General features: G+C 47.0%; 1 protein-coding gene across 4 annotated transcripts in view; it reads right to left on the bottom strand.

Moving 5' to 3' along the window:
* MORN5 (MORN repeat containing 5) overlaps window positions 1-24776 on the bottom strand; it is a 40804-nt gene that overhangs the window by 9979 nt on the left and 6049 nt on the right. For 2 of the 4 annotated variants that reach the window (XM_021927188.2, XM_031654478.1), the window contains 4 exons: window positions 22679-22826; window positions 19794-19905; window positions 14924-15055; window positions 9957-10032 (listed from right to left, as the gene is read on the bottom strand). In XM_021927188.2, the coding sequence (XP_021782880.2) occupies window positions 9971-10032; window positions 14924-15055; window positions 19794-19905; window positions 22679-22826 (454 nt within the window). In that variant the 3' untranslated portion in view covers window positions 9957-9970. Of the gene's footprint in view, window positions 1-9956; window positions 10033-14923; window positions 15056-19793; window positions 19906-22678; window positions 22827-24776 lie in introns of those variants that run through there. The other 2 variants (XM_017949588.2, XM_031654479.1) reach the window with 2 other exon arrangements.

The raw sequence follows: 24776 nt of genomic DNA, 5'->3' as shown, positions 1-24776 counted from the left end.
CTCATTTTTTGAGAATTCTCCAGTATGCATGACTCTCAGGAAATCATGGCCAATTGTTGAAGACTCGTAGTAAAGCAGTTTACCAAGCAACAGCAAAATTTGTATATTTAATGTGGGATTTATATTTCGTGTGGATACACTTTGTTTTAATATGTGGAAATAATGGAGGTGGGGTCTCCAAGGTTAGGCCTAAGGCTGGATTTAGGACTATCCCTGGGATGGGGCTAAGTCAGGGCAAGGAATATAGCTGCCTCATATTAGGAAGCACTTCCGTGTGCAAGGTGCCATGCCTGCCATCATGCAATCCTCATTAACATCTCTGTGTATGCACAGCTGGTGTTATCTCAGGTAGGAGCCTTAGGTGTTTTAGTTGATGGGTGAGGGGGAAAGTTCCCATAGTCATAATGACCCTTGGAAATCTCTTAGGAAGGTCCCGTGCTGGAGATGGACATCTCACTAAGTGCCACACAGCCAGACTTCTTATTTTTTAAAATGTTTTATAGACAGGGGGTCTCTCTCTGTCACTCAGGCTATAGTGCATGGTATGATCATGGCTCACTGCAGCCTCTGAACTCTGGGGTCAACAGATCCTTCTACCTCAGCTTCCCGGGTTGCTGAACTCCAGGCATGCCACCACTCCTGACTAATTTAAAAAAATCTTTTTTGTAGAGACGGGGTCTCAGATTGTTGTCCAGGCTGGTCTTGAACTCCTGGCTTCAAGCAGTCCTCCCACCTTAGCCTCCTAAGGTGCTGGGATTACAGGCACATGACGCTTGGCCCACAAAGACAGTCTTCTGACAATTGTTAGAAAGTTTGTCTTGCTGTTAAGGTCCAGATGCATATGAGTAGTGTTTATGGGTGACGCTGAACAAAACATACATATCAGTTGCCTCCTTAGTGCAGTAGGTAGCGCTCAGTCTCATAAAACATACATATCTTTTTTTTTTTTTTTTTTTGCAGATGGAGTCTTGCTCTGTCACCCAGGCTGGAGAGCAGTGGTGTGATCTTGGCTTATTGCAGCCTCCATTTCCCAGGTTCAAGTGATTCTCCTATCTCAGCCTCCTGAGTAGCTGGGATTACAGGCACCTGCCACCACATCTGGCTAATTTTTGTATTTTTAGTAGAGGTGGAGTTTCACCATGTTGGCCAAGCTGGTCTTGAACTCCTGACCTCAAGTGATCCGCCCACCTCAGTCTCCCAAAGTGCTAGGATTACAGGTGTAAGACACCGCGTCCAGGTACATATCTTTAAATGCTAGAATCATCCTCCGTGGCAAGGTGCTCCCAGGACAGGAGGCACACAGGGATGGAGATGACTGATGTAGTGTCCTCACATTTGCTGCAGAACACGTGTGTGCTGAATGGAGAGGGGATGCAAAATCACCAAGACTGTTGATGTTGCTGTTCCTCCTGCTTCCTAGTGCCCCCTTTTCTTTTTGAGCATTTATAATTGAATCCACGTTCACTAAACATGTCCATGACGCCTAGCTGCTGTCCTAAGGCAGTTCAGAGGAACCAAGTGCCATGGCCAAGGTCACTCTATTGGCCTGACCCCACAGCCTCTGCTTTGACCCTCTGCTCCTTTTGGCCCCTAATCCCTGGCTGCATGTGGATGACGGACTGAAGGGGCCCTGGCAGACAGGAGCCTGTTGTCCAGTCGTCAAATGTTGAGGGCTGAATTAAGACTAGAGCAGTGACAACAGTCAGCAGGGGTGTTAAGGAGGAATCTGCAGAAGTCTGTGACAGACCAGAACTCACTGAATCCTCACAGCAGTCGTGGAAAGACAATGTCGTTACCTCTTTTACAGGGGAGGCTACTGAGGCTCAGAGATGAAGGTGTCTGCCCGAGCTTACCCAGCTCATGTGTGTGGGTGCAGGGTGATAGCCAAGTCTGTCTTTGGAGCTGCAGCCTTGACTTCTACTCACTTCCCTGAGGAACCTTTCTGCAACTCCCGTCTTTACTCCTCACCATCTGAAGGACTGAAGCTAAACTCCCTAACCTGCTATTCAAGGCTCTCTCCAGCCCACACTGGGTCCCTCTGCCTTGAATGCCCCACTGTAGACCCACTCCTCCACACTCATCAAAGTCTAGTCTGAGGCCTCCTTGACACCTTCCCCATTCCCCAACACACAAGCCTTCTCAGTTGCTCCATCTGGAGCACCCTGTACCCCTGCGTCTTTCTGGGCCTTTGCCCATATTTCTCCTTCCCTTCCATGCAGCAGAATCCACCTCTCATCCTTTTAGGCCTTGCCAAACTCCACCTTTTCCAGGACAGCATCTGGACTGCTTCTCTGTGTGTGTAGCACACTGTGAATGTAGCCCCTGGTGCCACTGAAATAGGGATACTCCCAGTTTTCTGGAAAGGATCTCATATTCAATATTTAAAATTAAACATCGTAGGGAATATAGAATTGTGTTGGACTGCTTCCTATGCTTTTTAATGGTTTATGTTATTTTGATTTCTAAGCTATATTTTGAGGGGTGGGAGTTTCTTTACAGTCTTTCGAACATTTATGCTCCCTAAAGGGTCCAGGCCTCTATCCGGAGAACACCCACCCCAGTCTTGTGACTGTCTATTTATGTATATGTTCCCCCTAGCCCTACACTGGTTTTGGTGTGGGGGGTGGCAGGCACTGGGTCTGATCCCCAAGTGAAACCCTGGTGGATGCAGGGGCTCAACAAAGACCTGTGTCAAGGGGGAACTTAGGGGGCCTAAGGCTCTAGGTGCATAAGAAATTATGAGGATGATGGGGACACGTCCATAACAGAATGCCAGGGGCTACGCAGAGAGATCAGAAAACCACAGTCCTTAGTCCAGTCTTGAAATTAGAGTTAAAAGCAGATGGGAGGAGGCCAAACTGCAGTTTGCCATGGTAACACTGGCTCCTCCCTTTGGGATGTGGAGTTAAGGAGGCCCCTGCTTTTCACCTTTTCATCCTGGGTGTAAAAGGATCACGACTGTGATTGTCAACATGCACCAGGTGCTTCTTTTGGGCCAGCCGTTGTTCTTGCTGGAGTGTGTCATCTCACCTCGTGCATGTCATCTCACCTCATGCATGTCATCTCACTTCAGGCCACAGCCCTGGAAGGGGGGTCTATTTCTGTCCTCATTTTTTCAGGAGAATAAACTGAAGCTCAGAGAAGTTAAGGGCCTAGCTCAAGGTCACACAGCTGGTGAGTGGCAGAGTTGGGATCTGCCTGCAGATCTGGCTGGCTCTCAATACCTGCCTGTGACCCTGTCTGCCTCTCCTGGTCCTGAGGGGTTTCAGTCAACGGTGCTGAGTTCCAGAGTCTGGGCTGAGGAAGAGAGTAGGCTCCAGCCCCATAGGGTCTGGCTTTCCACTCACTTCTATTAAAGGAGACAAAACAAATCATTACAGTGCTGGCCTGGGTTGACTCCAACCATGGAAGGGGAAGCTGTGTTCTTCGAATGCCTCCAGGAGGCTGCCATGTGGGGGTCGGAGGGTGGCAGGGGAGGAATTGTACCAAAATCTGATGGGCGCCATGGCTGGAAGGGGAATTTCCAGGGCCTTTGGAACTGGGGTGGGGAGAGAGGATGGCAATGGGCAATTCCTGCAGTCCAGGGAGAGGCGGCAAGCTGGGCAGGCTGTTATTCCTAGAGCAAAGGTCTTGACGGGGATCTATGGATGCCTTCCAAGTGGCCAATCCCGCCCTCTGTAGGCAAAATTCTGTTTGTGAATTCAAGTGTATTTCTCTGGGGAGAGATCTGTAGCTGGGCCTAGATTCTCAGAAAGGTTCATGGTTCAGAAAATGCCACAGCATATTTTGTCAGTTCAGAGCATGGCCTCCGGTGTCAGAGGGACCTGGGTTCACACCCTGGTTCCTCCCTTTACTAGCTGCTTGATTGTCAGTAAATAACTTACTCCCTGAGCCTCAGTTTCCACATCTGCCAAATACGAATAATGGTCTATTCCTCAAAGAACTGGGATGTGGTAAGTCCCTGGCACCGTGGAGGCATTCAATACTCATAACTTTCCTTCCTACCCCTTTTGCTTACAACAAATGCCCGTCTGCTGGCAGGGATGTGTGATTGGTGCGGGCATTTGATTTGGCAGTTACAGTGTATTATCCCTCCACAAAGCCTTCATTATGGTGCTGCTAACAACACTGCAGATAAAGCATGGATGTCCCTGCGTGCCAGCCTCCAGGTGATTATAACATTTCGGTAAATTGCCTTTTGTCTCGCTAGAGGGATGACAGCAGGAGGGGGCTGTGGGGGAGTCTTACTCGGCCATTTTGCAGAAACCGCAAAGGAAGCACTGTGGCAAGGTAGCCTGGGTTTGCAGAAGGAGTTCCAGCCAGCAGTGGGAAACAGGGTACCAGCCCTGGCTCTACCACAGACAGGCTGTGTGGGGCTGGACACGTGATTTGCCCTCTCTGGGTCTCAGATTTCTCATCTGTCAGGGGAAGGCAGTGGCTTCAAGATTAGGGGAGTCTTGGTTTGTCAGTGTCATTGAAAGGCTTGTTCATTGGCCGGGCGCGATGGCTTACACCTGTAATCCCAGCACTTTGGGAGGCCGAGGTGGGCAGATCACGAGGTCAGGAGATCGAGACCATCCTGGCTAACACGGTGAAATCCTGTCTCTACTAAAAATACAAAAAGTTAGCCAGGCTTGGTGGTGGGTGCCTGTAGTCCCAGCTATTGGGGAGGCTGAGGCAGGAGAATGGCCTGAACCCAGGAGGCGGAGCTTGCAGTGAGCTGAGATTGCGTCACTGCACTCCAGCCTGGGCGAAAGAGCGAGACTCCGTCTCAAAGGGGGAAAAAAAAAAGAAAGACTTGTTCATTGGCCAATTTTCGAGCAAGAAAGTGGGCAGAGAACTATCTGCAACCTTACACTCTTTGGATGTGTACTTTTTATATCTCTATAAACTATAGGGCTGCTAGGCAGGCCCTCGGTTCTTTCTTTCTTTCGCTAGTAAACTCCAACTTTTCATTCAAAGTCAGCTCTAACATTATCTTTAGCTTTGAAGTCAGCTGGACCTGGCTGGCTTCCAATTCCAGCTCTGCCACTTGCTATCAGTTTGACTTTGGGCAGGCATTTCACCTTTCCTCAGTTTCATCATCCGTAAAGTGGGAATAACAAGGATAACGACTTTGCGGGATTACTGTGGAGATTAAATAAAATAAAATATATGTAAAGGGCTTAGACCAGTGCCTGGAACACAGTAAGAAGTTGGCAAATGCTGGCTATTATTATCATCCTGCTTTATCACTCTATCAAATAGAATATAGACACCTTTGTATAGCAATAGATCTGTTTCTTCACTGCCATTTTTAAATGATTGCATTGTATTCTATATTAAGAATAAACTATATGTTATTTAACCAGTCCTTTCCTATTGGACACTGGGGATGTTTCCAGCTTTCAACTGTCTAAACAATGTCAGAGAAAAATTAGAAGACTAAAGTGGTCTTTCTTCTCTACGTGTTCACCGTGCCGCTTAAATTTCACCCTTTTCTAAAGCTGGGTGGGGAGCAGATAAACCTCACGTCTGGGAGCTTTTCGTCCATGCCTCTTTCAACAGATGATCTTGGAGCTGGCCAGAAGTGGAAAGTGGGAAACCTGGGGAGGCAGGTGAGCCTGAGTGTGAATTCAGGCTCCTGCCAAATTTCCTGGGGAAATTCTTTAACCCCACTGAGCCTCAGTTTCCTCATTGTCAAACAGGGATCACATGAGTACTCCCTACCCCTTGGTTGAGGGTCTGGTGCATGGCAAAAGCTCAGTCATCGTTACCTGTCACCACCACCATCATCGCCATCTTCTTCATGATTCTAGTGGTGGCAGCCGAGTCACATAAGCCAGGTTACTTTTCAGACCCCAATTCACACCCCTTATTCCCATTGTCCATTTAATGGAGTGTGCATTCAAATGAGGCTTGTGGTTTTTATTTTAAATTCTGTCTGGAACCCACAGGTTCAAACGCAAAAGGGCGCTCTCTGCAAATAATCACTGGTGTGTGATATTTTTAAGAAGCCAAAGCCATTGTTTCTGATTGAAGGAAAGTTGGTGCTATTTTGAAGAGCAGCACGATTAAGCGGTGGCGTTATCTCTTTAACCATTGGGAATTATACGCTGTTTGAAAGATTTGTGAGCTCTAGGACATTTGCCAGATGTGCTTGATTCGACATTTCAGACAACAAAGGGGATAATGTTGGCGGGAATCTTGACGGCATTTCTGATGATCAGGATATTCTTTGAGGATGGTACTGAGACCTTTCGGGGAAGAATTTCAGCTTTTTACATAAACTAATTTGGGATGCTCACTCTCTGTCTTCCACAAAGCAAATTTAGTTTATTGTTAGTTGTATATGTTAAAATGGTTACGAGGGTTTTTTCTTTGAATATTAATAATGTGTCTTTCATCTGAGACACTCTCATGGGGTATCATTAATTGGGAGGAGGGAGTAAAGATTAGTAGTACAGTTCTTTTGCAAATGATTACTACTAGTAACATTGAGGCAAGTAACAGCCCCATGAAAGAGATACTCGTACAAACTGCCAGCGAGGCTCTAGCTTATCCTTCCTAAGAGGAGTGACAGGGACGTGTAGGAGGGGGAAGGGCTAGAGTTAGTCTCCCAATTTCCCATCGTAATCGTAGTAAAGGCCATTCACCCAAATAGCTCCAAATGCTTCTTTATTAGCTCACAGTGTATAAAGGACCCTTTTCCAAATGAAGTAGCATCTGATTGTGGGGACTGTGGTGTTTTTGTCTTAAAGCTCTAAGATGGACCGTTTCATTCACTTGGGAACCTTACTGAGCTCCCACTGGGTGCCAGGAACTGTGCTTGGTGGAGGAACAACTATGAATCAGACATGCCCCTATCTAGAGAGGAGATAGAGGAATACAGAATAAACCAGAACCACGAAGCTGGCAAGAAGAATGAAAAGGACAGGCTTTGGGAAGATTGGGGCTTGAATCTGACTGTATCACTAGTTGTGTGACATGAGCAAGTTATTAACCTGAGACCAAGTGTCTTCATTGCAAATTGCAAACTGTGTCTCATGCAAATTGCCCACTTGGGGTGGCAGGGAGGAGCATACAAGGTAAGCTGGGTTTTTTGTTTTTTGTTTTTTTTTTCAGACCAAGTCTTGCTCTGTCATCCAGGCTAGAGTACAGTGGCACCATCTTGGCTCACTGCAACCTCCTTCTCCCAGGTTCAAGCAATTCTTCTGCCTCAGTCTCCCGACTAGCTGGGACTACAGGCATGTGCCACCATGCCCAGGTAATTTTTGTATTTTTAGTAGAGACAGGGTTTCACCATGTTGACCAGGCTCCTGGCCTCCTTGAACTACTGGCCTCAGGTGATCTGCTTGCCTCAGCCTCCCGAAGTGCTGGGATTACAGGCGTGAGCCACTGTGCATGGCCAAGGTAAGCTGTTAAGGTGCTTGGCACAGAGCCTAGCAAGGATCCTCCACAATAAGCATTCCTTTCCCAGCTTGTCTCCCCGAGCTGTGGATGCACAGGCAAAGCCACATGCTCTCCTTTGAGGGTTGCAGGCAAAAACTTCACGGCCTTCTGTTATGTGCTGAGCATTGAGAGACGAGGACTGAGATGGGTGGAGAAAAGAGGAAAAGGTATTCTGCGCTGGGGGAATATATGAGGTGAGAATAGGCAGTAGGAAGTGCTGTGTGTTTATCAATGGATGCCAGCTAGTCCTGTTGGACTAGAACACAGGGCAGAAGAGACAGCAGGATGGAAGGTGGACCTTCAAAGTTATGCTGGGGCTCTGAATGCCATAATCAGTGTTTGCAGACCCCAAAGTTTCAGCAGCACCTCATTTTCCAAGCAAAACCCTTGAGGAGGCAGAAAGACAGCATATCCAGGCACATCTGTCTCCCTAGAGACTCCTCTCAGGCACCTAGAGAAAGCTTAACAAATCCCAGGCTCTCACTTCTTTCTCTCCAGCCTGAGTCAATAATCATCATAATGATAGCAGCCACAATTACCAATCACAGGACACCTATTTTGGACCAGGTGCTGTCCTATGTATTTTTAATACTTAATCTCATTTTTTTCTAACCATAATTTCTCCAATAGGTACTACCACAATGCCCCTTTTACAGATGAGGAGAGTGAGGCTCCAAGGGGAAAAGTAACCTACTCATGATCACAGAGCTGGTCAGTGGTAGATCTAGGACTAGAGGCCAGCCTGAGGCATGGATTCCAGGCCCCAGGCTTTTAACCACCACATCGCACTGTCTCTCTCAACTCTCCCAGCTCTCCAGCCTCTGTGGGGCAAGATATCCTAACTCAGTCTCTTTTTTGTTTTGTGTTTGCAGTATTGATTAGAATATATAATAACTGTCTACAGTTGCTATCATTTATGGCTTTATGGTCCCAAGGTAAGCAGCAGTAGGGGGTAGTGGAGAGACAACTAGGCTGTGGTAAGATGGGAGTGGGTTTGAGTTCCAGCTTCACTATCACACATCTGTCATTCATCACTCCAAGACCTAGTTTCCCAATCTCAGGATGAGCCCATTCCCAGCTCACTGGATGCATGAGAAATCTATGAGATGCAAGGCTCATGAACTCAAAGGCTTTAAGGTGGGTACCAGAAATGACCGATGCTGCTAGGGTCACACAGCAGGGAGTGGGAGGGATCTGGGCAGTGCATGGTCTCACCTAGGTGCTCAAACCCAAGCAGCTTCAAGAATTGGACCAACCAAACAAAAACTGCAACCAGATTTGTCCTGAGAGCCACTGGGTTGAGACCTCTGACAGATGTTAAACTGCTTTGAAAACTTGGATGTGCATAGAAATATAATGGATTCTTTTTATTATTCAAAATCATAAGTTGTCTGTCATGTGCCAAGTATTGAATTTGGTATGATTAGTTGAACAATACAAGGGACCTGGGAGCAGGTGCTCTGCCTGCCTGCATGCTTTGTCTTTTACAAACATTTAATCAGCTCCAACTCATGGGACCCATGTGCGATGCTGGGGACACAGTGATGAATCAGCCATAGTCACGTGGTTCCTGCCCTCAAGCTGCTCCCAGACTTGTGGGGGAGACAGGCTAATAAAGATACTTCTACTGTCCAGGGCTAAGTGCTAAGAGGTAGGCTTGAAAGGCACAGAGGAGGGACGCCCAGCCCAGACACAGCAGTGGAGTGGAGGACAGAAGAGATGGTCAGGGAAGGCTGCCTAGAACAATGGTCCACCAACAGCTGGTCCCACCTTTGAGAAGGTTGTAAAATCAATTTAGTGCCTAGCAATCAGCATTTTAAAAAATAAACAGAATAGAAAATATCGGGCCAGGCGCAGTGGCTCACGCCTATAATCCTAGCACTTTGGGAAGCTGAGGCGGGTGGATCACCTGAGGTCAGGAGTTCCAGACCAGCCCGGCCAACATGGTGAAACCCTGTCTCTATTAAAAATACAGAAATTAGCTGGGTGTGGTGGTGCGTGCCTATAGTCCCAGCTACTCGGGAGGCTGACACAGGAGAATCACTTGAACCTGGGAGGCGGAGGTTGCAGTGAGCTGAGATCGCACCACTGCACTCCAGCCTGGGTGACAGAGACTCCATCTCAAAAAAAAAAAAAAAAAAAGAAAATATCATAGAATGTTGCATGTACAAAGATACATACATCACACATGTGCATCTGTGTGTATCCTGGGTCATGATGTAAAACATTCCTTACTGTGGGTCGAAGGTTTGAGAGCTATAGTTAGAGAGAATATGTTGCCTGCCCTGAACCCCAAAGCCTGGCACATAGTAGATGTTCAGAGAATTTTGATACGTGGAAGGATGGATTTAAATTCTCACAGCAAAGGTGACTCTTCTGCTGGTGGCCCAGCCCGTGACCTGCTGAACAATAAGCATCCCCAGCTTTGACCCACGCAGGTGGCATATGCTTCATAACAGCAGTGGCTGAGGGCCCTGTGTTTACTCTGGGATGGCCTCAGTCACCCATCTCAGGCCCAGAGGCCCAGCAGCCTGCGCTTTCAGGATGCCAACAGGAAGAACTGTTTGTGGGGGTAGACTGGAATGCAGCAGAAAGAGGTCCCTGGGGAAAACAGAAGAGGGACAGAAGCCTGAATCAGTCCCTCACAGGGTGAGGTGAGTCAGGGGTAATGACTAGGTGGCCACAAACAGAGCCTCCTTTTTAGTGGTTTTCAGGACACTCTGAACTTCATCTGTCCTATAATATCAGGACCAAAATACTCCTTGGCTACCTTTCTCCTCCATCATAGACTCCTACTTAATGTTGGAAGGGCCCTAGACATTATCCAGTTCAACTCTCTCATTTTATCCATGAAGAGAAAGGGGCCCAGAGAGGGAAGGCATTGGCCGGGGGTCATCCAGCAGGCAGCCTGAGAGCTGGGACCAGGACCAGGAACCTAGGTCACCTACCCCATCACCCTGAGCCCATGTCCTTCACATGCTCCTCTCTCCCATCATCTTACCAGAAGGATCTCCTACCTAATCTAACCTCTTTTGGCCTCTTCTCTACATGTAATCAAAGAAGTCTTTCTAAAGAACAAATGAGTTACTATGTTAGTAACTGCCTAAAGCCTTCCCTTGCTCCCCACTGCCTTAGGGTGAAAGACAGCCATAACCTTTGCCCTCACCCCGCCCACCTTTCAGGCTTCCTCTCTTGCTCTTTGTCTCCTTTCATACTGTTAGCTCATGCTCCTGAATTAGTTGGAGCTCCCTATTTATGACATGTTTTCTCCCAACGATAATCCTTTTGCACATACTGTCCCCTCTGCCTTCAAAACTCTTACCAACCCTGCTGCATTTGTCTGTTCTTTTTTAGATTACAGAGTAGATCTTTCTTTTTCCAGGAAACCTCCCTGGCCTACTGGCCTCCAGGGTAAAGTATCCCTACTAAGTTGTCTGGCAGCAACTCTATGCTGTTATAATCTGTGTTACCATCAGTTTCTCCTGGCTCCTGAGAGAAGGCTGGGTATAGAAGATAATGCTGCCATCCATTAGGAGAAAGGGAACACTGTATGGAACCCAGCAGTTCTCCAGGACACCTCTTGGTACTTCCACTGACCACAGTAAAAGTTCATAAAAAACTAACCCAACCAACTAATAACCAACAAAGGCAGGACCCCTAAGGGTTTGGACCCTTCAAGAATGAAGGTTTTGATTACCCTGCTAGGTAAAAAGCCAGACCAGTGGAAGGGTGGGCTCAAGGCAAATGGAACCTGGGATGAATAATGGAAGAAGGAATTTGTAAATATTACCTACAGCCTTGTGACCAGTTACAGAAAGAGAACTGTAGTAGTGATATAGTTTTTTCTCCTTGCTTGTATGTGTATGTATGTCTGTATCTATGTCATCTATCTTTCTATTTATTCATCTATATACACATTTTGTTTTGTTTTGTTTTGAGAGGGGGTCTCGCTGTATCACCCAGACTGGAGTGCAGTGGTGTGATCTCGGCTCACTGCAACCTCTGCCTCCTGGGTTCAAACAATTCTCTTGCCTCAGCCTCCTGAGTAGTTGGGATTACAGGCATGCACCACCATGCCCAGCTAATTTTTGTATTTTTAGTAGAGATGGGGTTTAACCATGTTGGCTAGACTGGTCTTGAACTCCTGATCTCAGGTGACCCACCTGCCTTGGCCTCCTAAAGTGCTAGGATTACAGGTGTAAGCCACTGCACTCGGCCTGTTTTGTTTTGTTTTAAGAGATAAGGTCTTGCTGTGTTGCCCAGGATGCCCTCAAACTCCTGAGCTCAAGAGATCCTCCTGCCTCAGCTTCCCAAGTAGCTGAGGTTACAGGCACAAGCCACCATGCCTGGCTAGCATATTTGCTTTTATTAACTAATTTTTTCTTTTTTTTCCTCTTTTATCCTTGTTATTTTATGGAAGGATTATCAGCAGGAGCTTGTAGGTTATAGACTCTTCAGGCAGAACTGTCAAGGAATAACCTTACTCAAAAGATGGGTGCAGTATCTGCCCTCTGTGGGAGAAGGGGAGAGGGCCTTGTGTTAATATGGAGGATGTATTGAAACTTGTTATACAAAAAAACCATACATTTGTTAATGTTGTACAGAAGACACAATATCTGTAAAAGAATGGGTGTGGATGCTGAGCAACAAAAGGGGTGGCTGGGCCAGTGAGAAGCTATTGACACCCAGCCAGGTGCGGTGTCAGGTAATTCCAGCACTTTGGGAGGCCAAGGCGGATGGATCACCTGAGGTCAGGAGTTCAAGACCAGCCTGGCCAACATGGCAAAACCCCGTCTCTACTAAAAATACAAAAATTAGCTGGGCATGGTGGTGGGTGCCTGTAATCCCAGCTACTTGGGAGGCTGAGGCAGGAGAATCACTTGAACCTGGGAGGCAGAGGTTGCAGGGAGCCAAGATCGTGTCATTGTACTCCTGACTGGGCAACAAGAGTGAAACTCCATCTCAAAATTAAAAAAAAGAAGGCACTGACTCTCAGCTCCAAACTGACCCTTCTATACTTAACTTGGCAACGGTGGGACTGGAACTGTTTGAATTACATTAGTTTTGCCAGCCAGCTCCTTGTTAGGGGCTGTCAGGCAGACAAAGACACCCTCCTTTCTGTTGTCTTTGTTGTTCATGCCAGTGTCATCGCAGCAGTGTCATTTCACTTCCAGTTTCCAGTTTTTTCCACACTCCTAGAATCAGCTTCATTTCTCTCTTCAGAGGCTCCACTGGGCAGTGCTGTCCCGCCAGAGGTCTGGGTCCCAACTCTGCAGGAGCCCTGCTCTGAGCTCCCAGGAGCCAGCCCCAGCTGGCCTCTGCTCAGGGGTCTGGGTTGCAGGTCCTGGGGGTCCCTCTGTTGACCTTCTAGGTTCTCACAACCTAATCTTTTACTATTGTCGCCAGTCCTTGAGGGGGTACCTGCATCCTGCAGTTACTTTCTCTGTTACCTCAATGTCTTCCTTTGCTTTTCCAGTTCCCTGGTAGCCACCAATTTCCTGATATTAAATTCTTTCCATTTTTCTTTTTTCTTTTTTTTTTTTTTTTGAGACAGATTCTCACACTGTCACCCGGGCTGGAGTGGAGTGGCACGATCTTGGCTCACTGCAACCTCCGCCTCCCAGGTTCAAGCAATTCTCCTGCCTCAGGCTCCTGAATAGCTGGGATTACAGGCACCCGCCACCATGCCCAGCTAATTTTTTGTATTTTTAGTAGAGATGGTGTTTCACTATGTTGGCCAGGTGGTCTCGAACTCCTGACCTTGTGATCTGCCCACCTTGGTGTCCCAAAGTGTTGGGATTACAAGCATGAGCCACAACGCCAGGCCTCTTTCCATTTTTCTAACTGAACTCTTACTGACACAAGATAATACAGAGTTCCTTCTCACACGGATCTTACAGTCTAGTGGGAGAGATAGATATTAAGCAAATAATTACATTTAATTATGTTGAAATAAGTGCCATGAAGGAAAAGTACAAAGTATATTAGCATATTAAAGGCCCTGAGAAGTTCTGCAGTAAATAAGCCCGGTTAGCATTGTTTAGGGCAATATCTCCCTATCTTATTTGACTAAGAAACTTCATGGTAAATGTATTAGCACCCAGCAGAGTTAGCATGCTACAGAGTAGTGCATTGTGCAAATGGAAAAGGGAAGTCATTGAAGAAACGTGAGCCGGGGGACTTGGAGTGTGAGCATTTACCATGTTCCTCCAGTAGCATCCAGTGGGTTAGGGGCGTCTTAGCTCCAGGATTCCAGTCATAGGATCAGCTGACAATTCTCCTTGCTCTTATTCTAGCCCCACAAGGCAGCTTTCTGGTCATCACTGACTTACTGAGTAAATTTCCCTATAGGAAGATGATGCTGTCATCCACCAGCACAGATGGTCTGGTCTACCTGGAAGTTTCTTTCTCATTATAGAGCAAGGTTTCTTGACCTGGGTCTTTAGAGGGACCATCCATCCCTTAAGACTATCTGCAAAATGTGTGTGTGTGTGTGCGTGCGTGCATGTGGGCACATGTGTGCACATGTGTGCTTGTGTGTGTGCATGCATGGACATTTTTCTAGCAAGAGGGTCCATATCTTTCGATATTCCTAGCGGGAGTGTGACTTCAGAAAAGGGTAAGGTTAGGAATCACTGCATTAAAGGAAAATGTTCCTATTATTTGTGTATTGATCTCCTGTGAGTGTGGTCACTGCAAATGGGTTCTTCTCAGTCTGATCAGCCTTATGTTGACTCACCAAACTGAGGTTCTGGATCCTCCAAGGTACCTACTCCCCTGACTAAAAGATGAACCAACCTTCTTGGACCTCAAGGGATCACTCCCCTCTAGGTTGTTGCCTGTGCCATTTCCTCTCCCTGGGAAACCCTGTCCCCAAGCCTTGTGGTCAAATCCCAGTTATTCTTCAGGTCTTAGCTTAGAAGTCATTTCCTCCTTGAAACCTTCTCTGACTTACCACTTTGGGATTTGATATCCCTTCTTTGTCCTCCCACAGCATCTGTCCCACCTCTCTGGGGCCCCTACTTTCCCTTCCCTGCAGGACCATGTTTTGCCCTTCATTGTGTTTGTTCCATGATGCAATTAACTGTTTCTAGTACTACGCTGCCACCTTTAGAATGCAAGCTCCACAAGGAAGGGGGGCTGTGTCCAGCTTTGCTCTGCTTTTTCCCCAACACCAAGCACAGTGTCTAGCATATAGTAGGTGCCCATTAAAATCGAAGGAATGCATGCAAAAATAAGTACCTTAATCCTTTCAGTGCGACATTTATGTGCCATCACAGCTAGACCACGAATGTCCTTTTACCTCCCTCTAGGACTATGTACAGATTTGCCATGAGAAGTCCACAAGATAAAACATCCAGGTAATCAATTTTTGTCTTTCATCAGCAAAAGCTTTTTTCTCATCAAGTGTGTGCATACATTTGTACATACGGATGCACATACTTATATGTGGATGAAGAGAAAATGTGCTACAGTGTCGAAAGAAACCTACCTGCGTTTCTCAGAAAGCGGTTCCTGTAGTCCTTGATTACCCTCGTGACGGGGTTATAGAAGCCGTCTCCACAATCGTAATAGCCCTTGGGTATTTTTCTAGGTGGGTCCATATTGGTGAGTTGAGCCATACCTTGAAAGAACATAATGGGCAATTAGTTCACCATCAAGGCCAAATCTAAACCCAGTGTTCCCATAAGGTCCACTTGTGGCTGGTGGCTCATGTGACTATCTGGCTCCACTGTTGAACTAAATAACCCCTACTCAGGGCAAGAAGCAAACCCAGCAGAAACAGTGCCCCAAAGGAACTTTCTGAAAATGGCTCTTGGGAACAGGGTCTTGGGAACTAGACCCTCTGTCTTCTTCGTTTGACCCCATCCTTTTCCATTTCTTGGGATACCATGGAAAAGGGCACAGGTTCTGAAGTCAGACAGACCCTGAGGATAAGTCAGAGTTGGCAAACAGATGGGAGAGCATCAGGTCTAGAAGAGGGGTGGCATTCAAGGCATGGGCAGAGGCCAGAGGCATGGGTCCTTAGGCCCTCCTCTCGAAACCTTGTAGAGCAGAGGACGTGTGAAGGAGAACAGCAGGAAAGAAATGGATCAGGTGGACAAGGGGCAGGTGGTGGAGAACCTTGACTTTCGCCAAAATTACCAGGTGGCTGCCACTTATTCAATGTTTATTATGTGCCAGGCATTGTGCTCCTATTTTATTTAATCCTGAGAGCAACTCTGTGGCTCAATTTTACAGATAAGAAAACTGAGGCTCAGAGAAGTTAAAGTAACTTTCCCAAGGTTATCCAGCTAGGAAGCAGTCTAACTCTGGAACCTGTATGTTCAGCTGCCAACATCAGGGGAGGAGGGAGCCTAGGTGCAGCCACAGGACCAGGGACACTGAGACCTCTGGGAGGGAAAGAAGATCGAGTGCACCTTTTAGGTCACGCACCCTATGTGTGTGTATCTTGAAAAGCCATGGCTCAAGTAAAGGGAGAGGTTGGAATAAATAACTTCTCAGGTTCCTTCTAACTATAGTTCCTATAATTCCTTGTTCTCTAGACTGAGAGCTGGATGCCCACTGAGCACACAGCACCATTTCCACGAATCAGTGTCTTGCACACAGTAGGCACTCTTGTGTTGCTTAATGACATACCTAACACTAACCCTGACATTGACCCTGACCCTAACCCTAACTCCGTGTGTACTGGCTAATGATTGCCGAGCACTTACTCCACGTCAGGCACTTTACAGCAGTTCTCTCACTGAAGCGTCATGCCAATCAATGCCTACTTCACAGATGCTCGAAGAGGTTGTGGGGCACTTTTAACCCTCACCCTGCCTTGCAGGCAGGACGAGTTACCCTAACAATGCCAGCCCCAAGAGGCAAAGTGTGGAACGACAAGGGAAGGAAGTAGCTACTTAGAATCAAGCTTCTCTGCTGAGGGTCACTGGAGAAGAAGGGAAGAGCCAGGCAGGTTTGGGAAAAACCACCATGAGACTGGCAGAGGCTCAGCTTTAGCAAAACCAGCCACTGTGTGAGAGCTGAGGCCTAAGGCTGAGGGCTTTTTGCCTACAGCCTTAATTGGGGTAAAGAGCCCATGGCAAAGTCCAGGCCTCCCATCATAAGTAATCGGGGAGGAGTGATTTGCAAGGTTCTCAAGCTGCAGCTAGACTGGCAGCTCTTTGAAGGCAGAGACGATGTCCTCTCAGCTCTGGTCTCCCTGGGGCCAGCCAGTGTCTGACATACAGTAGGAGCTTAGGAAATGTTTCTTACTGTCATTGCCTTAACTCCCCTAAGCACATACTTCACCCTGCGCTGTGATGTCGATATCATTATCCCTGTTTGACAATAACTCTTTAACGAGTACCCACTGTATGCCAGACAATGTGCTAGGGCCCTGCCCTCATGTTGCTGACAGCTTGGGAAGAGGACCTGAACACTCAAGATCCAAGCCCTGGGGGGAGATCATGGCTGCTCCGTGATATGCCACAGGGAGACCTTACCTAGTGTGGGAATTCAGGGAAGGGGGTCCCAGCTTCAGGACATTGAGCTGAGACGTGAAGGACGGGAAGGAGTTATTTGGGTGAAGTAAGAGGGTTAAAGTATTCCAGGCAGAGAGAATGGTGGAAAAGTGTGGTCTCCTTGAGAAATAGAGAGAAAGCAAGTATGGCAAGAAGGGAGAGAGAAAAACCGAGAAGAGTGGGTAGCCCAGGAAGGGGCTGGGACATGAGCAGTAGCCAGAGAATGTCACTGTTTCTGAGAATTTGAAACCTTATCTTGAGGGTATAGGGAGCACTCAAGGGTTGGGGGATGGGGGCAATCAGATTCACACTTTAAAAGATGTAAGTGGCTGGGCATGGTGGCTCACGCCTGTAATCCCACGTTAAGGAGGGAGGGTAGCTTGAGGCCAGGAGTTCTAGATGAGCCTGGGCAACATGGCAAAACCCATCTCTATAAGAAACTTAAAAAAAAAAAAATTAACCAGGAGTGGTGGTGCATGCCTATAGTCCCAGCTACTTAGGAGACTAGATCACTTGGCAGGAGGATCGCCTGAGCCCAGGAGTTCAAAGTTACAGTGAGTTATGATCACACCACTGCACTCCAGCATGGGCAACAGAGCAAGACTCTGTCTCAAAAAAAAAAAAAAAAAAAAAAATGGAAGTGACTGCTGTAGAAAGGAGAATGACCTCAAGAATGGCCAAGTGGGGATCTCTGGAAGTCAGGTCATCAAGGGGAGAGATGATGGAGGGCTGGAACAGGGCAGTGGCAAAGAGGATGAAGAAAATGCTGCCTGGCACATGGAAATACTCAGTAAATATTTGTTGACTAAACAAATGAAAGAATATATTTCAGAGGTAAAATCCATAGGACTATTGCACTTAGGGGGCAGGGGAAGGGAGGATTAGGCTTACCTAGGTGGTTGGGCATGACATTCAGTGAGGCAGACATCACAGTGGGGGTGACAATGAATTCAGTGCAGACAATTTGGGGAATGACCAAGATAGGTGTCAGTCAAGCTTGATGCAGGGATCTTAGGCTCAGGGATTCTGATTTCAATTTAGAAGCTGATGGTAGTTGAAGGCTTAGAAGTATATCAACTTGTTCAGGAAAAGCGTATAGAATGATAACAGAAAGTGCCTAAGCCAGAGAGCCCCGGGAACCTCAGCATGAATAACTAGGGGTGGGGTGAAGTTGAGGAGGCACTGGTAAAGAAGTCTGGGGATAGGAGGAAAATAGCAGAGTAAGTGTCAGGAGGGCAAAGGGAGAGAAGGCGGCTCACCCGGTCAACTAACTGATCCAAGGTCATGAAGCTGGGAAGGGAAGGAGATGGGGGTTTGAGCTCAGGTCAGCCTGATTCCAGGGCCTGGGTGCTTCCTGAAGGCTTCTGCCCTGATGGAGGTTGACTTGTGCAGTCTCATGTAGCTATAGACAGGAAATGCTAGGACTCAAACCCACAATTTCTGGCTCCATGCTCTATCAACCACAGCTCATGGTCTCTCATAACCTAAGTTGGGATTACTTTTATAGTATACAGAGTTGTTTCCCCATCTGTCATTTTGGATATATTATCTCTGCTGTGCCAAAAACTACACTCTTCTTTTTTAAATTTTTTAATTATTTATTTATTTTTATTACACTTTAAGTTCTGGGGTACATGTGCAGAATGTGCAGGTTTGTTACATAGGTATACACGTGCCATGGTGGTTTGCTACACCCATCAACTCATCATCGACATTAGGTATTTCTCCTAATGCTATCCCTCCCCTACCCCCGTCTTGAGGCTCATCTGACCTGGAACACATCTCAAAAACACTCAGATGAGCCTTTTAAGGTGCCATTCTCTGAATTCAGACTTGTAGTCCAAATGTAGCCGTCCGTGATGAAACACGGTTTTGGCAGGGAGGGAGCATGATACAGAGGACCTCAGAGAGGAAGTCTGGGCCTCCAGTGTGAGCTCTGCCACAGGGAACCATGTCTGAACTCCACAGCCTCAACTTGGAGTGACATGGGACTAGGAAGGCTGACTGGGCAGGATCATCTGGACATTAGGGAGGCAGGGATTACAGACAGCCTCCCTCAGCACCTGATACACAAAGCACATGCTCTGTCAGTACTGCTTTTGCCCTTAACTCTTTCTTTTTAAAATATTTACAAAATTTTAGTGTTATAGGAGGTACTACAAATAAGAACAGCTGACATGTACCGTGCACCCATATGCATTCAAAGCACTGTTCTAAACACCTGACATGAATTATCTTATTTACAACAATCTTGGGAGGTAGATTATGCTATTGTCCCATTTTGATCTTTTTTTTTTTTTCCCCCCCTCCTGAGACCACAGTCTCACTCTGTCGCCCAGGCTGGAGTACAGTGGCGTGATCTCAGCTCACTACAACCTCCACCTCCTGAGTTCAAACGATTCTCATGCCTCAGCCTCTGGAGTAGCTGGGATTACAGGCACACCACCACACCCGGCTAATTTTTGTATTTTTAGTAGAGACGGGGATTCACCATGTTGGCCAGGATGGTCTGGAAGTCCTGACCTCAAGTGATCCACCTGCCTTGGCCTCCCAAAGTGCTGGAATTACAGGCATGAGCCACTGCGCCCAGCCGATTGACTCCATTTTGAAGAGAAGAAACTGAGGCACAGTGGGTAAAGCCCCTTGCCCATGGTCCTCTGACTAGCATAGTGGAGTTGAGATATGAGGACTGGCCTTCCTGGCTCCAGGACCTGGCTCTTTTGTATTCTTCTGCAGCTGCTCAGTTCCTCTTCCCCTTTAAGTTACTTCATTAGGCCACTGTGCACTTATCTGAAACCGTCTTAGTTTGCCTCTCAGTTTGGGGTATCAAGGAAAGGGTGGGTGCCTGGGTACCTGCAGGCTTCAGGCCATTGAGGATCTCTGTGTAAAACCTCCGATCATAGCCATCGCAGTAATGCCAGTTCTTCTCATCATAGTGCAGCCCATCTGCAAAGGTGTATGTGCCCTGGAAGACAAGGAGCGCACATGTGCATCTGAGGAAGCTGAAGGCTTTTGGCCAAGAGGTTCAGATGTCAAGGGAAGTGGGGGGCTTTCTGATGGCTACAGTAAAGAAGTGGTAATGATCATAATTATTATGGTTGTGATGATGAGAGGGAATGGGTATAAGTCCCTGCCACTCAAAGTAGGTGAACTCACTTTGGCAGATGAACTTGGGCAGATGAACTTGGGCAGATGACCCACTCTCTCTGGCCCTTCATTTCTTCATTTGTAAAATTAAGTTAATGATGGTATACATGAAATAGGGTTGATTGAAAATTCAATGAGATAGCACACGTGAAGCATTTAGCACAGTGCCTGGCTGTGATGGTTGATTTGGTGAGACAACTTGACTAGGTTAAGGGAAAGGGATGCCTAGATAGCTGGTAAAACATTTCTGGGTGTGTCCATGAGGGCGTTTCTAGAAGCAGTTCACATTTTAATCGGTGGACTGAGCAAAGAAGTTCTACCCTCACCAAAGTGGGTGGGCATAATACGATCCGTTGAGGGCCTGGATAGAACAAAAAGGCAGAGGAGCATCAGTTCGCTCTCTCTGCTTGTGCTGGGACATCCATCTTCTTTGCCCTTGGACATCAGCATTCCCAGTTCTCGGGCCTTTGAACTCTGACTGGGACTTACACCATTGACTCCCCTGGTTGAGGCCCTTGGGTTTGGACTGGAACTACACTAACAGCTTTCCTGGGCCTCCAGGTTGCAGAGGGAAAACTGGGAGACTTCTTAACCTCCATAATCTTGTGAGCCAATCCCTAATGTAAATCTCTTTCCATACATCTCTGTATATCCTATTGGTTTTGTGTCTCTGAAGAACCCTGACTGACACACTGACACAAAGTAAGCACTCAATAAATGTTATTATTCTTTTATTATTATTGTAGCTGGAAAGGTCAGAGCCATCAGCCATGGCCCTTTGTCCAAACACATATGTTCTGCCTTTGCTGCCTTACTGCTAAAGGAAGCCTCAGGATGTAGAAATTGCATTGGCCTGGGCATCAGGAAACACGGGTGGAAATTCCAATGATACTATTAATTCACTGTGTGACCTCGGGTAAGTCACATCCCCTTCCTGGGGCTTAGATTCTCCAAGCTATAAAACAAGGTTAAGAAATCTTAATGTTTTTTAGGTCATGAGTCAGGCCCCAACATGCTCTTAGTGAAACTGATGAAAGCTATAGATGCTTTTCCTGGAGAAAAACTTAGTCCCCTTTACACAGAAACTTCTGTATATAAATCAAGAGGTTTCAGTGACTCCCTGAATTCTATTCATGACCCACAAATACCAGGGTAAGAATCCTTGGATTAGGTAGGTTATAATGATAGTAGCAGTGATGGTGGTAGTAAGAGCTAACACTTATTGAGTGCCTCCTGTATGCTGGGAACTTAGCAAAGTGTTCATATATATATATTGCCTCATTTACTCTTATGATTATCCTAGGAGGTGCCTTGTACTATTGTGGTAGGCTGAATAATGGTCCCCCAAAGATGTCCCTCTCTGCTGCAACCTGTGAATATGCTACCTTACATGGCAAGAGATATTTTGCAAATGCAATTAAATGAAGGATCCTGAAGTGGGAAGATTATTTGGATTATCTGGGTATGCCAAATATAATTGCAAGGTTCCTATGAGAGGGAAATAGTAAGGCCAGGGTGAGAGAAGATGAGATGATGAAAGCAAAGGGATGAAGGGTGATGTGATGATGAAAGCAGAGGTTGGAGTGAGCCAAGGAATGCAGGCAGCCTCTAGAAGCTGGAAAAGGCAAAGAAACAGGTTTTCCCACAGAGCCTCTGGACAGAATGCAGGCTTGCTGACCTATTTCAGACTTCTGAGCTCCAGAACTGTAAGATAATACATTTGTGCTGATTTCAGACTAAATTTGTGGTAACCTGTTATAGTACCAATAGATAACTAATGCAACTACTGTCCCGAGTTGATAGGTGAAGAATTCTCAGGGAGGTGAAGTCATGGGCTCAAGATCAGGCAGTAAGTGGCGTAGCAGATGCGAATTCATCATAGCCTCTCCACAAATCCTTCCAGATCTAGAAGGAGAGGATTCTAGGGCACTGGGAGATCCAGAAGCAGGGAGAAATTAGCCGGGCATGCTGGCACACACCTGTAATCCTAGCTACTCAGGAGGCCTAGGCAAGAGAATAGCTTGAACCCAGGAGGCAGAGATTGTGGTGAGCTGAGATTACACCACTGCACTCCAGCCTGGGCAACAGAGTGAGACTCGTTTAAAAAAAAAAAAAAAATGCCAGGTGGGTGCAGTGGCTCACACCTGTAATCCCAGCACTTTGGGAGGCTGAAGCGGGTGGATCACAAGGTCAAGAGATTGAGACCATCCTGGCAAACATGGTAAAACCCTGTCTCTACTAAAAATACAAAAATTAGCTGGGCGTGGTGGCGCACACATGTAGTCCCAGCTACTTGAGAGGCTGAGGCAGGAGAATCGCTTGAACTCGGGAGGCAGAGGTTGCAGTGAGCATTGTGCCACTGCACACCAGCCTGGTGACAGAGTGAGACTCCATCTCAAAAATAAATAAATAAATAAATAAATAAATAAATAAATAAATAAAAATAAAAAGTCGGGGGAGAGGAGGAGAAACAAAGAGAAGAGGGAATGGAAGGAGGTAGGCACCAGACAGGGTAGATGGGGCGCCACAGGGTGAGGCTCTTCTTGCCCGAGGATCTCTCCTCCACAGAACCCGCCCCCCCGGCTGATCACCTTTATGGCCAATCCATTTTCCCAAACAGCGTCGTATTGGCTCCCGCTGGGGAAGTACAGAGTTCCTTCGCCATGAAACACACCGTCCTTCATTTCCCCAACATATATTGTTTCAGTAGGGAGGATGTACTTGGCTTTGCCCTCCATCCTGTAAAGACACAGGGAAATCACTGAGCCCCATGTGACAGCTGAAGGGTCAGAGCTGGCAGGCGACAGAGTGAGCAGGAACCCCATTCTCAGCATTCTCATCCTTCCCATCCCATCAGTACTCTGCTGAAAACAAAATTTTTATTTTGTTTCCCCCAAAAGCTCAAAAATGAAAAGAGGGGAATACAGTTTGCTCTGTTCATTCTCCCCTTCACCTAGAGGCTCACTCTCACCTTGGAGTTCACACTGCTTCCTGAATCTTACCACCATTTTATATATATATATATAATCTTGGATACTGATATTGTTTGGCTGTGTCCCCGCCCAAATCTCATCTGGAATTGTAGCTCCCATAATCCCCACATGTCCTGGGAGGGACCCAGTGGGAGGTAACTGAATCATGGGGGTGGGTTTTTCCCATGCTGTTTCGTGAAAGTGAACAAATCTCATGAGATCTGACGGTTTTTTTTTTTTTTTTTTGCAATGTGAGAGGGGGTCTCGCTTTGCCGCCCAGGCTGGAGTGCAGTGGCCGGATCTCAGCTCACTGCAAGCTCCGCCTCCCGGGTTCACGCCATTCTCCTGCCTCAGCCTCCCGAGTAGCTGGGACTACAGGCGCCCGCCACTGCGCCCGGCTAGTTTTTTGTATTTTTTAGTAGAGACGGGGTTTCACCGTGTTAGCCAGGATGGTCTCGATCTCCTGACCTTGTGATCCGCCCGTCTTGGCCTCCCAAAGTGCTGGGATTACAGGCTTGAGCCACCGCGCCCGGCCGAGATCTGACGGTTTTATAAAGGGCAATTCCCCTGAACATGCTCTCTTGCCTGCTGCCATGTAAGATGTACCTTTGTTCCCCCTTTGCCTCCATCATGATGGTGAGGCCTTCCCAGCCATGTGGAACTGTGAGTCCATTAAGCCTCTTTCCTTTATAGATTACCCAGTCTTGGGTTACGTCCTTGCAGCAGCATGAGAACAGACTAATACAGATACTTTCCCAAACCTCTTTGCTTGTGCTTCCCTCCCTTCCCTCCCTTCCTTCTTTCCTTCCAAACAGATATTTACAGAGCACCTACATTTTATCAGGGACTATGCTGATGGTGCAACCTGCTGAATACAACACAGATTCACCAGTGATCAAGGCAAATGCAGTCCCTGTCCTTGTGGGGCTCACAGTCTAGTGGGGGACACAATTGAGCAATTATGCAATGTGTCATAAGTGCTGTGCTGGAGGAAGACAGGCTCATACAGGAGAACAAGGCAGTGACACCAACTTGACCAGTTGACTAGCTTCTTTGTTTTGTTTTTTGTTTTTTTCCAAGACCAGTTCTCATTCTATCTCCCAGGCTGGAGTACGGTGGTGTGATCATGGCTCAATGCAGCCTCAATCTCCTGAACTCAAGTGATCCTCCCACCTCAGCCTCCCAAGTAGTTGGGACCACAGGCTGCCCCACCATGCCCAGCTGATTTAATCTTTTTTTCTTTTTTTTGTAGAGATGGGGTTTCCCTATGTTGCCCAGGCTGATCTAGAACTCCTGAGCTCAAGTGATCCTCCTGCCTCAGCCTCCCAAAATGTTGGGATTACAGGTGTGAGCCATTGCACTGGGCTCTCCAGTTCTTTATGGGTGAAATGGCTGCAATTAATCCAGATAACATATAAAAGTTTTCCTAGCAAAGGGCCTGACATATAGTGAGTACTTAATAAATATGCTTTCATTCCTTCCTTCTCCATTCCTCCCAACAAGCTAAAGGCTCCTCTCCTAACTCTGACCTTCTTTAGGCTTTTGCTAGTACCTCTGTTGGGATGCGTAACACTTTCTATCTTGTTTTGTAATTAGATATCTTATCTCCTGTATTTAACTAAAGCTTCTTTAAAGGAAGACCTTGGTATCCTCAACTCCTAGAACCACTAAGCAGGTGCTTCATAAACCTCTCCTGAGTAAAGAATGAAGGAAACAG

The sequence above is a fragment of the Papio anubis genome, chromosome 13 (assembly GCF_008728515.1).
Source record: "Papio anubis isolate 15944 chromosome 13, Panubis1.0, whole genome shotgun sequence".
Classification (NCBI taxonomy): Eukaryota; Metazoa; Chordata; class Mammalia; order Primates; family Cercopithecidae; genus Papio; species Papio anubis.
Note: the sequence above shows the minus strand (reverse complement) of the source record. Positions and strands in the feature narration are given on the sequence as shown.